The following is a 14,662-nucleotide window of genomic DNA, read 5'->3' on the forward strand; positions in this document are numbered from 1 at the left end:
AAGCGACATTGGGAACAGAATCCAAGCCTCCTTTACATACTGGGACATTAAGAGTGGTTTTCTTTTCACCTTTTTTTTTTTTTTTAAAGATTTTATTTATTTGACAGAAAGACAGCGAGAGAGGGAACACAAGAAGGGGAGGGGGAGAGGGAGAAGCAGGCTTCCCGCCAAGCAGGGAGCCCGATGTGGGGCTCGATCCCAGGACCCTGGGATCACGACCTGAACCGAAGGCAGACACTTAATGGCTGAGCCACCAAGGCGCCCCTCGCCACTTTCTTTCATAAGTGGTTTTCTTATGTATGAGGATGTTAAGAGTGGTTTTCTTTTCTTTTTTATTCTTTTTTTTCATGAATACTTTCCTTCACTTTCGCGTCTTTTAACATACCCATCTAGCCTTGTCCATAGAGCACATCTTAAAAAAAGCCAACAGGATGACCCAAATGCTGAGATTATGAACTGTTTTTGTTTCCTTCTTATGTTTCTACAGTTTTTAAAAACCTATTTTCCAAAGGAAAATACTTTCACCAACAGTATCACCCTTTTACGACTCATGCTGAGGAAGGGCCTCCCACCCTTTTATCAAAATACTCCCCAGGATTGCAGAGAAGTTAGCCATTAGTTAACATCTGACTTACGTGCAGTGTAAACGGATATAATTTACCACGAGGCTTTAGACACGGAACTCTGTGTTTATGGTGACTGCTGATGTGGCTGGGCGCTATTTAATCAACCACCAGCGCGCTCTCACTCCCAGCAGCGGCACGTGAGCGCCCAGGAGCCCCAGGGCTACTGGCACATTCCACCATGTCTTCAAGTTACCTACAGCATGCTCTGTGAGCTGCGCCGGGAGCTCTTGCAGTTGGGCCACCACGTATTCTTTGCTATCACAAAGGGAACCGAGAATGCTGTCAGCGCCGTCCTCCCCAAAGTCGGGAGCACTGCTATTCTCAACTTCGCTTTCTTCCAACACACCAACATCCATCATGTCGAGGTTCTGCAAGCTCTCTAAACCTGCCTCCATATCCTCCTGTCAAGAGAACGAAAGGCGTCAACGACCGGGTGGCTGGTCACAGAGCTCCTGCTGGTGTCTCTGCCGTAGATGCCACATACCTGCCCGTCTCTGGAATCTTCTTCCAGGCCGTTGTCTTCCATACCCTCTTCCTCCAGCTTTTGTCCTAATTACAAGATAATTTTTCAGTCAGATAATACTCAAGTTCTGGCCTTAAAAACGTGCATACCTTTTATTTTAGAAATCCCACTGGTAAGGGCGTGCACTACAACGTCTGACAAGGAATTAAAAACGTAAGTCATCTATCTAGAAACTGTATACAGCCCAAACATTCAAAGGGGAAACAAATCACGACAGTCTGTTCATATGGGGGACACCAGCTGTCCTCAACAGGGGAAGTGGGGGGGAATCTGACAATGACTGGAAATATTTTTGGTGTCACAACTCGGGGATGCTACCGGCAGCTGGCGGGTAGTGACCAGGGATGCCGTTCAACGTAAGACAGTGCACAGGACAGCGCCCTGCTGGAAAGCATGACTTACCTCAAACTGTCAACAGTGTCAAGTGTCTTACAACTTTAAAAAATTATGCTTCCAAAGAGTATTTAATGATCCGGGAAAATGCCCACAAAAGTTAAGAAAAAAAAACAAAAAACACACCATATAGAGTAGTTCTACTTTTATTAAACAGCGTGTACACATTTGTATGCAATGAAGTGTAAAGATGCATTTATAAAACACACAAATGAGAACGACTCAGGCACCCAGTTACCAACAGGGGTTAAAATAGAGGGTGAAAACATGAGAAATGATCTCATTTTCACATGCATACTTTTTACGTTTTCGAAAGTATCTAGGAGTATGCTTTTTATAATTTTTTGAAATGAGTAAACTAACCAAGAAGAGACATCAATCTTCGAGTAAAGACCCAAACTGTAGTGCGTACCCAAAGCACCTTCGGCACCACAAGGAGTACTCCTTGTAGATGCACGGCTCTACCGTGTGTCAGGCGCTGTGCTATGTTCGTGTTCCCCACGACAGCAGCAGTCGTATTAGCTGCATCTGACACAGGAGAATCTGGTTCAGCTCCTAAAAGCTGTCTAAAAATGTCTGGCAGCAGCACCCACTTTCAGGGCCTCTAAATAGCAGCCTGTAGTACCCACGAAGGACGTCAACAGGAGAGATGCAGACGGAAAAGTGCCCTAAAGGAGAGGGGGAATGACACACGCCGGGCAGAGAGGCCGGACCCCAATTCCAAGGGCCTGGTTTCAGCTAACTACAAACTGAAGGGGTGGGGGACAAAGATGCCAGAAGAGCAATTCAAAATTGTAATCTTTCAAAACACACCCACAAGCTTCACAAATTTTGCGTGTTTAAATGAGTTAGAGAGGAGGAGGTCTCTTGTTCTAACTCATAATGAAGTTTTTCCCCAGAAAGTTTAACTTACTTTTTACTTTTATGTAATCCTAAGACCTAATTTCGACCAGGACACCACCCAGCGCTTTGTATAACTAACCACACGTGCAGACACCTACAAAGAACATGCTAGCTCAACAACCTGTAGGAGCTGTCCTCTACCCCAGGGCCCTGGCCACCCGCTTCCTCTCTGGGCCTTTGGCGACTTCTCAGAAAAAAAAGGAATGGGAAGGGATCAGTGCCCTTCTCATCCTAACTACAGCTACACTGGGACCAACATCTCTTTATACCAACAAAAGTGAGTACTATCAAAGCAATTTTGACAAAAGGGTTAAGTCTATGCAGTTTTACCATCACCTAAACTGTAATCCAGACATTTGGACATGCATTGGAGGCACTCTACTAAGGTTTGGTTTGTCTAATGATCCAAAGATCCCTGTTAAAAGCCAAGAACAGTTTGATTAGTAAGCCTTGAATCTCTCAAGTTTTAAATGAGTACCTACCTTAAAAACTTCCACTAAGAACTTTTAAATTAACAGACACACATCTCTCAGTCTGCACTCACTTGACTAGTCAGCGTTTATACGTGACCCATACACGAGCAGCAAAAACACATCAATGTGTTTAAAATCAGTTTATAGGTAACTCCTTCACACAGCCTAACTAAAAAGTTTAAGCTTTGAAAACATATAAAGTTTTAAACAGATGAGTCATGCAAAAGTCCTTCTAGGAAAGCACTTATAAAAAGTAAATTAAAATTACTGAAAAGGGGGCGCCTGGGTGGCGCAGTCGTTGGGCGTCTGCCTTCGGCTCAGGGCGTGATCCCGCTGCTCTGGGATGAAGCCCCACATCGGGCTCCTCCACTGGGAGCCTGCTTCTTCCTCTCCCACTCCCCCTGCTTGTGTTCCCTCTCTCACTGGCTGTCTCTCTTGTCAAATAAATAAATAAAATCTTTAAAAAAAATGGCTACGATGGCAAATTTAATGATATAAATAAATAAATAAACAAATAAATAAAATTACTGAAAAGGCTACAAGCTAGTTTCTTTTTCCTTTCTAAGCACCTGTCCTTCACTGCCTAAGTTTAACTCTTCTTCAGATAACAGGGTATGTCCAGCCGTTCCAACTGTGTTGGCACCCTTCCAGAAAAATAATACCCATCACACAGAAGTTCCCAATTATATTGATTGTCCTTATAATGAGGATGAAAGCCAAGAAGGGTAACAAGGTTTCAAAGTTTTAGGGAATTAAATGCTTCCAAAAACAGCTAGTACCATCCACAAAAAGTAATGAGGCACTAATCTATGTCACAAAGCGAATGAACCTTGAAAATATGCTCAACAGAATAAGCAGACACAGAAGACCACATATTGCACGATTCTATTTACGTGAAACAGAATGATCAATTACATACTGCCAGGGGCCGCAGGAGGGGGAAATGGGGAGCAAATGCTAGTAGGCACGGGGGCTTCTTTTTGGGGTGATGAAAATATTCCAGAATTAAATAGTGCTGACATTCGCATAGCTTTGTGAATATACTAAAAAGCAATGAAGTGTACACTGTAAATAGGTGAATTCTATAGCATGTGAACTACACCTCAATTTAAAAAGAAAAATCTCACTGTGGGGCACCTGGCTGGCTCAGTCGGTAGAGCATGTGACTCTTGATCTTGGGGTTGTAAGTTCAAGCCTCACATTGGATGGAGAGATTACTTAATAATAAAATCTTAAAAAAACAAAACAAAAAAAAAAAAACGAAAAAACTCACTGATTAAAAAGAAAAAACAAAACAAAACGAAACAAAACAAAAAAAAAACGCTGGGTGCAAATACTCCAATAATCTATTTTGGATCTTTAGAGATACTGGGTTCTAATCTATCTTAGATTGGTGTCATTTTCTTTGGTTTAAAACCTCGTTTTTCAACTTCCCAGGAAGGAAGCCACATAGTATATTTGGTTCTCAGAGCAGCTTTAAAAGCTTGCCTTATTCTGGTTCTTTTTGAATCCCAATAACAAAGAGCTGAGATATCTTTAACACACGTTTCAATTTTAATTTACCTAGCACTCGCACACCTCTCTACTCCTTCCAGCACTCCTGACGGAACTACTTGTAAGGCGGTGAAAGCCAAGCTTACTTGTTAGATGGGAACAATTAAGGCCAAAGACATTCTCCTGGCCCGGAGGACAGAAACGGTGTTAAAAAACTCGACTGGTAAGTAAGTTCTCTACACGCTCAGGCCTCCAGCAGCAATAAGTACAAGCGGATACCTTTAATACATCTCTTTGTTGTCCTCTTGCTTGTGGCTTCCAATGCGACACCAATTTCATCAGGATCCTGCCCTTCTTCCTTAACCGCCTATTAAGAAGAGATGAAACTTTACAACATTGTGGAGAGCTGCGGGGCACACACTGTTCTTTGTTAAGTAACAACTTCCAGCAAACAAAGTCAAACACTTCCTTGCAAAGAGCAACAACTCTGGTTCTGCTATCTGGGCTGCAAGCCCAAAAGGCACAGGATGAACCTAGCACAACTTGGTTCTCTCTGGACCCTAAGCACAAAAGACAAAGGGATGTGCGAGTTGGGTCTCCAGACTGCGGGTCAATGACCAGTTCCAAAATGGCCCTTCAACTAGAAATTGTGAACCCTCCACTTTAATAACAGTAACAACTGACAGAGACGCTGCACTAGGTGCACCATCTGTCAAGGGCTGAGTGGTGTTCCACAAGCCATGTTTGACCTCTGGGGAGAAAACCCACCAGACAGACTGGGTGGTGTGGGGAGGAGGGGGGTTGCTCAGCACCTTCCTCGGGACTGGCACACGACTGGGCACTCAATGGTAAACTCAAGCTCTGCAACGAGCTTGCTCTGGTTGGGGAGACAACAATCCCTCCATACTCAATTTGGGTTGAGTGCGGCCATTGGGGCATAAACACAGAACGGTGCAGGACAAAAGCAGGGAGATGGAGCAACACTTTAGGAAGCACGTTGGGGAGACAGCTCAGGTAGAGCGAGAAAGACTACAAGGCACCGACTAGGAGAAGCCCTGGAAGAACAGAGATGGAGAGGAGGGCATGACAAGAGCAAAGGTCCCGGTGTAGAAACAAGCACAACCCCCTGTCCCGTAAGATCTTAAAAGGCTCTTCACTCATCCTTCCCCCAGGGGAGGAAACTGAGGCACAGCGAGAAGAAGGCACCTATCCAAGGTCACAGAACCGAGTCTCCAACTGGAGCCCGGAAGAAATGCAGCCGGCCGGCGGCGGCTAAAAGGACGCGCTTTCAGCACGCTTGAGGCGACCATCTGGAAAGAGGATCAAAGGGGAGGCACAGAGAGGGGCGGTGACGGGCCAAGGTCACACAGCCGGGCCCCCTGGTCCCCGCGGCTCGGGCCGGGGTCGGTCACAAGGGGGAATGGTGGAGGAGGACCCGCGTCCGGGAATCGCTGTGACAGGCCGGCGCGGGGGCGTGCCCTGGCCCCCTGCTCCACCCCGGGAAGTCGAGCTCCTCACCTTCTTGAGCCGTTCCATCAATACGCTCTTGTTGCCGCCCGTGTCGAGGTTCCGCTTCTTCAGCTCCGCCCGCAGATCGATCACCCGCAGGTCGCTCAGCCGCCGCGTCCCGGCCTCCGAGGCACCCGATCCGACAGCGGCCGTGCCAGAACCCGACTCGCCGGACCCTGCCAGGGGCTCCGCCATCCCAGGTCTCGCGTCCCCTCCACCCACTTCCCACACCGCCGGCGGCTGTAGCGGCTCTGAGCACAAAATGGCGCCGCCTAAGAGGAAAACGCACTCGCTTCCTCCCGCCCCGCTTTCCGGCCGCGCATGCGTGCCGCCCATGCCAGCTTTCTGAACAGCACGCGCGCTCGCGCGTCGACCAACCGCACGTTCCCCACCACAACGCGCAGGCGCTGTAACTGCAGCACGCATGTGTCACGGCCGTTCGCGGCGGGAGGCTGGCGAGACACAATGCGCCTGCGCATATCCCTCCGAGCGCTCACCACGCATGTGCACACGCGACCGGCAGCGTCGGCTCCGCGCCGGGTGCGCCTGCGTAGAAGTGAGGCGCGCCAGGGCGGCTGGAGCGGTTCCCTCGCAGGCGGCGCCATTTTGTGCTAGGTGCCCAGATAAAACCGGCCCGGTTCTGTGTGAAGTGGGCGGCGGAGCCAGGGTCCCTGGAATGGCGGAGACTCTCTCAGGCCTAGGCGATTCGGGTGCGGCGGGCGCAGCGGCTCTGAGCTCTGCCTCGTCGGAGACCGGGACGCGGCGGCTGAGCGATCTACGGGTGATCGATCTGCGGGCGGAGCTGAGGAAACGGAATCTGGACTCGAGCGGCAACAAGAGCGTTTTGATGGAGCGACTCAAGAAGGTGGAGCTGGGGCCCTGCGGGGGCGGGCAAAAGGTGGGAAGGGGGTCCTGGCGGACGCGACTGGGGTCCCTTGGCCTCGGGGTCCGCCCCCGGTCCCGTGTGGGGCCTGCGTCTGGCCTGGCGCTCTGGGCTTCTCCCGGCTCCTCCCAGGCCCTAGCGGGAACTCCCAGGCCAGCTGCGCCCGGGTGCGAACCTCAGTACCGCCCTTGGGAGAGGGGAACATCTGGGCGCGAACCGGTGAAGGCCCCGCGGCCTTGCGACGGCGGGCGGCGGGGCACCCAGGCCGAGGGCTCCTGTTTTCCGCACCAGCCACTGCACGAAGGGCCTTCCTCTTGGTGGCCCACCCCAGCCTCCAAAAATGACGGGAAACCCGGAAGCCCTCATTTCCTGGGCGAGGTGGGGGGACTCGGCCAAGGTCACACGGCCGCGGAGACGAGGCGTCGGCACTGGGACCCAGGCCGGCCGCTTGCCTGAGCCCGCGCTGGCCGCGGGTCTTCCTCTGGAGAGTCAGATGCTCCTTGGCCCGTTGGGGTCGACGCACTTTGAGGAGGGGGCTAGTTTACTGAGCAAACACGTCAAGAACACGTTCAGACGTTAAAAAAAGAAAAGCAGTTTGTGGGTTCGCCATCCTTTGGTCGGGGAAATAACACGGAAAGGAAAGTGCTGTTTGCGATAGCGAGCAGAAACCTAAGAGACGTTGGTAGGGAGAACGTGAAGACAGCTTCAGGACTTCGCCAGGAGGCACGCAGAATGGGGGCTCCCGTCCCTGTGTCTGGCCTCAGGCCTCTGCCGGCTCTCAGTGGCCTGAGCTTGGGCACGGAAGACGTTTAACGCGCTCTCAGCCTGTTTCTCCTGTAAAGAGAAGGAAAGAGCGTGCTTTCGTGTTAGGATTAAACGAGATTGCATGAAACGGGCTTGGCATGCTGCCTGGCACATGAAGATAACGATCCTTGTCACAATTCACTTTTCCTCTCTGCCACCATTTGTTACTTGCAAAACTAGGACTCTAATCCCTACCTTGAGGGGTTCTGAGGGATGGGTGTGAAAAGCGTAAGCAGTTAATTAAATGTTTGGGTCCTTCTGCTTCCCTTATTTCATATTCCTGTTGGCTTCTTTCCTTTTCTCCTGTTCACCTTTTCTCATCTTGGGACCTCTCCTGTGTAATCTCAGCCTCGCCACCCTCCAACCCCTGTAGACTGTGTGATTTTGACTCTTTCCACCCTCTGGCTCCCAAACAACTGAGGACCAGGGCATTAATTATTACTGATTACTATTAAGGGGAAGTAGGGATTGTTTCCCATTTTGCGAATGAGGAAGCTAGGGCTCGAAAATGGTGGGTTGATTAGTCCAGAGTCAGTTGGGCTTTTCTAATTTGAGCTTGTGTTTGTTTCACTATGGATACTAACTTCCCTTACTCAAGTTGGGGCAGGTAGTTCATCAACCAAGATGTTCTAGAAAAAATGCCAGAAGGTTGAGGGTTGCCACCAGGGTCTCCAGTCAACAAAGCCAAATTGGGACCTTCATCCTCTTTACTCGCAGACAGTCTGCAAGGCTGCAAAGCTTACAGGATGGCTTTGAACCTTCCTGTCAGATTGGTGGCGGAAACTGGTATGTGACTTCAAGGATCCTCCGTCACTATCATCTCTGAGCCATTTTTCATTCCTTCTGCGTTTTCATTTTCTTAGGGGTGTGGTCATAGGACATAAATATTATCAGCCTGTATGTTTGCTGTCTTATCCAAGTGAGTTTAGAATTATTGATCTTCTTTTTCTTTCTTACTTCTACCATCTAGTTAGAGTCCCTTTTCTTGTAATTTTTCCAGGAAGGGCAAATGAGGAAAAGGCGGAAGGAGCACAGAGAGTAGTTTCCTGAGCTCTATAAGGATGACTCATAGCCCATAGCGTCCCTAGGGATGATCCTGTAAACACTGCACCCAGAGGAGACATATCGAGGGGGAAAATGGTATACCTCCTGTCTGGGGCAGTTCTCTGTTCTTCTAGTGGTATTCCAGAATCCTCTTTTGCCAGGAAGAATGGGAGGGACTTTCTGGTTGTGCTTTCCTTGATCCCAGAGCAGAATTCCCAGTTCCTCCTCCTCACCATGGCTTTGGAGAGGAGAAAGAGATTTTCTTTGTTCCTGGTACAGATTAGATGTGGAGTTCCTAAGCCCCGTTGCAAATTCAGACTTCCACACTGAGAACTCCTGAAGATCTGAAATTTCTGAAACCGTTGACAAATAAAACATGCTATTCAAAGTGGGTTTATACAGCTTGTGCTCACAGGGTAGTACAGTAACGAGAGGAAGGGTTAACAGTAAAACCTAAAAGCAAAGCCCAGTATCCAAGGATATCACTGATGACATGCTCAGTAACCATTTGCTGGCGCCTCCTTGGTGCTACGTGCTGTGCTGAGTGTGGGTGCGGGCTGTTCAAGGGAATGACAAGCTCTTGGGTGGGAGGTAGGACTTGCCAAGAGATTATTATAATTCTGTACCCTTTCAGGTAGGTCCCTTCGTGGTTAAGAGCAAGACCTTTGGAGTCAGTCGTAGATGTGAGTGATCTGATGAGGTAGTACGGGTCACGTCCAGTCTCATGCCACACACGGTACGATCTCAGCCGAGGGAGTGTTCGTATTCTGTCCAGACAGTGCCAAGTGTAGGCATGGCATGGAGAGCGAGTCACAGAGGGTCGAACAACACATTGCTGGGTGAAGTCATAGGAGATGGAAGAGTGTGCTTTTTCCTTTTTGAGTTCTCTTGGGTCCAGGAATAGGATAAACTAGATTGTGGTGATGTTTGTACTAAGAAATAAGTTGATTCCAGAGCCTTTGTTCCAAGGTAGAGCAAGACAACAAATGGATGGGGGGAGGCCCTTTCCAGATCAGCAACCTGCAGTTTCTGTGAAAGTCTAGTCTTAGTGCTGCCTTTTTTGGTAAACTTTTTTTAACCTTCCCTTTAGGCAATTGAAGATGAAGGGGGTAATCCTGATGAAATTGAAATTACCTCTGAAGGAAACAAGAAGACATCAAAGAGATCTAGCAAAGGTATGAAGGATTTTATAAAAGCACTTCTGATAAAAACTTTTTTCACAATTATTTTCTCTGCTAATGAGCCTGTTTACTTGGCTGTGTTTGAGGTCTGTGAACTACCCTGTGAATCCAAAGGGCCTGGAATGAAGCTTTGCATTTCCTTTAAGACCCCTCTAGTGTATTTTGTTTTTCTGGTACTTAGGAATTCAGACAGGATGGAAGGGATATTTACATACTGGTTCATCAGGCCTCAGCACCCCTTGTTTATCCAGACTCTTAACCTTTTTTACATAGAGAGTATTTAGGACTGCTTGGGTCTCCTCTATTTCTCTGACTTGTGGAATGTATCTTTTCTTTTAAATACCAGCTGGCCAAAACAGAGTTGTAACTTTCACAGACATTGCTTTCAAAATTGCCTAGTGCATAAATGCCGCATTCCACATGGCATTAGTGCTCTTCAGCATCTGACCCAAATTTCCATTTCCCTCTTCTCCCCTTCAGCCTTTCTCTTCTACATCCTGGGCTTCAGTCAGGCCCCAAACATATGCTTCCCTCTCTTGGTCCTCTTTTGCCTAAGCTTATATTCCCTGCCTACCCCTCTCCCCATGTGTCTGCATTCAAGTCCTTGTTCATCAACAGATGACTTGTGATCCCACCAGTAGTAACTCCTCTCACCTTCAGCCCTCTGTATAGTGATGATCTGGTTCCGGAGACCTTGCTGTTTTGTTTTGTTTTGTGTTGGTCAGAGCATCCGCACAAGCAGGGGAGCAGCAGGCAGAGGGAGAAGCACACTCCTCACTGAGCAAGGAGCCCTGTGTGGGACTCAGTCCCAGGACCCTGGGGTCATGACCGTGGCCAAAGGCAGATCCTTAACCAACTGAGCCACCCAGGCGTTCCCCTTAGACCTTGCTGAAATGCTAATGTCACTCTGCCCCGTGGTAAAGAGATTGTTGAGGGCAGAGACTCTATCATCTTCCTTGTCTTTCTACTTCTTTAGTATTTACTCAGTAATTTCATTCAGTAACATTCAACTACTGTTTTAAGAAAGAATCCGCTAAAACAGGGCATTTGAACTGTTCTAAAAGTTCTCTTGGTAATTGGTGGCTTTGTTGCTCAGGCCCCAAAACAATATGAAATATTCGTATTACCTGGCTAGTGGTGAAGAATTGGGTTTGAAGTATCTAGGAGGCAGGGACCAATGTCAGCCACACTGGGTGGCGTAAGCTCTTGGACAGCAGCAGTCAGGCAACCTCACTTTGGAATGAAGGCACTTCTGTGGTCCATAGTACATTGCACATTTTTGGCTTTGCCCGAGTAAATGTCTTTGCCAGGGTAAAGAGTGCTGGAAAATCACAGAAAGACAGTCATACTGGTGGAAAATAGAGCCTGTTGGACCTCCTTTTGTGTTTTGTTTTCTTTTTGATAAAAAAAGAAATACTTGTGTTAAATATTTTCTTCTTTTGTTTTGTTTTGTTTGTTTAAATACAGACAGGTATTAAGTAAAATGCAGAAGCTCCTTTTTTCCCCAGTGAGGAGGTAACTCATTGTTAGAAGGTTGGGCAAACTTTCCCAGACTTTTTTGTGCATTTGCGGTCTTTTAAAAATAAATATATAAAGGGGCGCCTGGGTGGCTCAGTTGGTTAAGTGTCTACCTTCGGCTCAGGTCATGATCCCAGGATGCTGGGATCGAGCCCCTCATCTGGGAGCCTGCTTCTCCCGCTCCCCCTGCTTTTGTGTGTGCTCTCTCTTTCTTTCGCTCTTTCAAACGAGTAAATAAGATCTTTAAAAAAAATAAATATATAAAGATACGTATACAACTATACATGTATGTTTTTCTTTTCTTAAGGAAATAGGTCTTAGTTTACAAGATATTTTTTAGATTGCTTCTTTCACTTACCCCATTGAGGACATATTTCCATAGTCCCTGCAAGTATAAAAAGACCTATTCTTTTTAAACAGCTTAATTGTAACGTTTCTTATCAGTCTACCACAGTTTAGCTCATCAGTCTCCTTTGTTATTAAACTGTTGAGATTTTTTTCAGTTTTGACTTGGCATTTCCAGTTTTCAGTGCTGCCATGAACCAGAAATGTCTCTGTGTAAAAAAAATATATGTTTTTTGATAGCTTTTTAAAATATTTTATTTGAGGGGCGCCTGGGTGGCGCAGTCGTTAAGCGTCTGCCTTCGGCTCAGGGCGTGATCCCAGCATTCTGGGATCGAGCCCCACATCAGGCTCCTCCGCTAGGAGCCTGCTTCTTTCTCTCCCACTCCCCCTGCTTGTGTTCCCTCTCTCGCTGGCTGTCTCTGTTAAATAAATAAATAAAATCTTTAAAAAAATAAAAATAAAAAAAAATAAAATATTTTATTTGAGAGTGAGAGAGCACAAGTGGGGGAGGGGCAGAGGCAAATGGAGAAGCAGACTCCTAGCTGAGCAGGGAGCCCGATGTGGGACTCATCCGCATGACCTTGGATCATGACCTGAGTCCAAGGCAGACACTCAACTGACTGAGCCACCCAGGTGCCCTATTTTTGATAACTTAATTAGAAGTAGAATTGTGGGGTTGAGGATATGTGCATTTTATTTTGAAATAGCTACTGATGAGTAGCTCTTCCAACAGGCTGTACTGGCTAATATCTCCACCAACAACAGGGAGAAGGGTGCCTATTTAAATTCTCGCCGAACATTTGAGGATTATTTATCTTGTTATATGTTGTCTCTTACATAGGAGAAAACTATTATATTTATCTGCATTTCTTCACAGGTTATGTTTTAATTTACATCTCTTCACAGGCTAAACCGCTTCTGGTAATTGGCCATCTGTATTTTCTGAACTTCCTTTAATGCCCTTTGCCCACTTTTCTGCTGAGTTTGTCTCACTGACTTTTGAGGACTTGCTCTCTAAAATGTCGCAATTGTTTTTTCCTAGTTTGCCATTTGACTTGTTTGTGATGTTTTGGTCATTCAAGTTTTAATCTGTAATACGGGCTGCACTGTCAACCTATTCTGTATGGTTTCTAGACTCTATGTTGTGTTTTTAAAGGTCCTCCTTGGGGTGCCTGGGTGTTAAGCACCTGCCTTTGGCTCGGGTCATGATCCTGGGGCCCTGGGATTGAGCCCTGCGTCGGGCTCCCTGCTCAGTGGGAAGCCTGCTTCTCCCTCTCCCCCTGTTTGTGTTCCCTCTCTCGCTGTCTCTTTCTCTCTCTCTCTCTCTCTCTCTCAAATAAATAAAATCTTTAAAAAATAATTTAAAAAAATAAATAGAAGGCCCTTCTTGGGGTGCTTGGATGGCTTAGTCAGTTAAGCATCCAACTCTTGATTTCAGCTCAGGTCATGATCTTGTGGGTGATCTTGGGATGGACAGGATGGAGCTTCTTGTCAGGTTTATTAGCACAGAGTCTGCTTGAGATTCTCTCCCTCCTCCTCTGCCCCTCCCTCCGCTCCTGCACATTTGCACACTCTTTCTCTAAATAGATAAAAATCTTTTTTAAAAAAAATGTTATTTTAAAAAAATAAAAAAAAAAAAAGGTCCACCTTTGTTTTAAGATTATAAAAAGTAGGGGCTCCTGGGTGGCACAGCGGTTAAGCGTCTGCCTTCGGCTCAGGGCGTGATCCCGGCGATCTGGGATCGAGCCCCACATCAGGCTCTTCTGCTATGAGCCTGCTTCTTCCTCTCCCACTCCCCCTGCTTGTGTTCCCTCTCTCGCTGGCTGTCTCTATCTCTGTCGAATAAATAAATAAAATCTTTTTTAAAAAAAAAAGTATTCTACGTTGTAGAGTAACGTTTATGGTTTTGTTTTTTAATTTGGATATTTAATTCATTTGGAATTTACTTTTGCATATGGTGTGAGGTAGGTAGGGATCAAAATATGGAACATTTCTGTCTGATTCTTTGTGCCCTTCCCCAGTCACACTCCTTTAAGCCCCCTAACATCACCCCCCAAAAAAAGTTTGTTGTGATTACTTTCATGATGGATTAGTTTTGCCTGTTAGAGAACTTCATGTAAAATGGAACCATGCAGTACAAACTCTTTTGTGTCTGGTTCTTTGCTTGGCATAATTTGTTCTATTCCTGAGCTTTACAGTACATTTTGACACTTGGTAGGGCAAGTATGTACATTCTACTGAATTACTTTCAACAACCTTGTTACATTTTAGCAAGAGTTTAATGGAAATAAGGTTCGTTCTTCTGACCTGTTTGGTGAACAAACTGAAAATGCTTTGAAATCTGCATACTGATTATTTTAATCACAATCCTGGAGTGTGTGTCAGGCAATTTCAGCACTTCGCCAGAGTAGTTTCATACCAGTAATCTGTTAAGCAGAATCTTTCAAAGTAATTACCAGAAAAGTAAACTTAACTGGAAAAGCAAAGTTGGTATGTTTGCTTTTTAGCTCTTACCTGATCCTGTGCTGCTGGCCTGTTTGTCTGTTTTGATACAGGTTTATATTAGGGAAAAGATGCAAGAATCGGAAAAGATTTTCATGTGTCCTTCATCCCACCTCCCTGGATGTTAGCGTTTTACTAAATTTTATCCTCCCCCACCTCCTTAGTATGTATGTATGTTTTGTTTCATTTCTGAGCTGCTTCAGAAGGAATGGCTGGCATGGGCCCCTTTGCCCCTCATACTACAGTATTGCCTGACAGCAAGGGTATTATTACAGAGCCCTCGTTGTCAAAATTGAGACATTAACATGGATACAGTTGCCTAAACTGAGATCTTCTTTAGATGTTACGTTCTTTATAGCTCAAAAGGAAAAATAATCCAGGGTCATGCATTGCATTCAGTTGTCATGTCTCTCTGGTTTCCTTTTATCTGGGGTAGTTTCCAAGACTTATATTGTATTCCTGTA

The 14,662-nt window shown here is 46.4% G+C and overlaps 2 protein-coding genes across 5 annotated transcripts in view; one reads left to right on the plus strand and one right to left on the minus strand.

Moving 5' to 3' along the window:
* Positions 1-6,217, minus strand: part of SAFB2 (scaffold attachment factor B2) — a 31,612-nt gene extending 25,395 nt beyond the window's left edge. Inside the window, exons 1-4 of the mRNA XM_026481154.4 lie at positions 5,931-6,217; positions 4,692-4,779; positions 1,111-1,175; positions 824-1,027 (exon numbers count right to left, since the gene is read on the minus strand). Coding sequence (XP_026336939.3) covers positions 824-1,027; positions 1,111-1,175; positions 4,692-4,779; positions 5,931-6,116 — 543 coding nt within the window. The 5' untranslated portion in view covers positions 6,117-6,217. The remainder of the gene's footprint in view (positions 1-823; positions 1,028-1,110; positions 1,176-4,691; positions 4,780-5,930) is intronic.
* Positions 6,218-6,350: 133 nt separating this feature from the next.
* The window catches only part of SAFB (scaffold attachment factor B), a 36,913-nt gene continuing 28,601 nt past the window's right edge, over positions 6,351-14,662 (plus strand). For 3 of the 4 annotated variants that reach the window (XM_044377914.3, XM_044377915.3, XM_026481157.4), the window contains exons 1-2: positions 6,416-6,786; positions 9,743-9,827. In XM_044377914.3, the coding sequence (XP_044233849.2) occupies positions 6,424-6,786; positions 9,743-9,827 (448 nt within the window). In that variant the 5' untranslated portion in view covers positions 6,416-6,423. Of the gene's footprint in view, positions 6,787-9,742; positions 9,828-14,662 lie in introns of all 4 variants that reach the window. The other variant, XM_026481156.3, reaches the window with a different exon arrangement.

Source organism: Ursus arctos, unplaced genomic scaffold (genome assembly GCF_023065955.2).
Source record: "Ursus arctos isolate Adak ecotype North America unplaced genomic scaffold, UrsArc2.0 scaffold_14, whole genome shotgun sequence".
In the NCBI taxonomy this organism is placed as follows: domain Eukaryota; kingdom Metazoa; phylum Chordata; class Mammalia; order Carnivora; family Ursidae; genus Ursus; species Ursus arctos.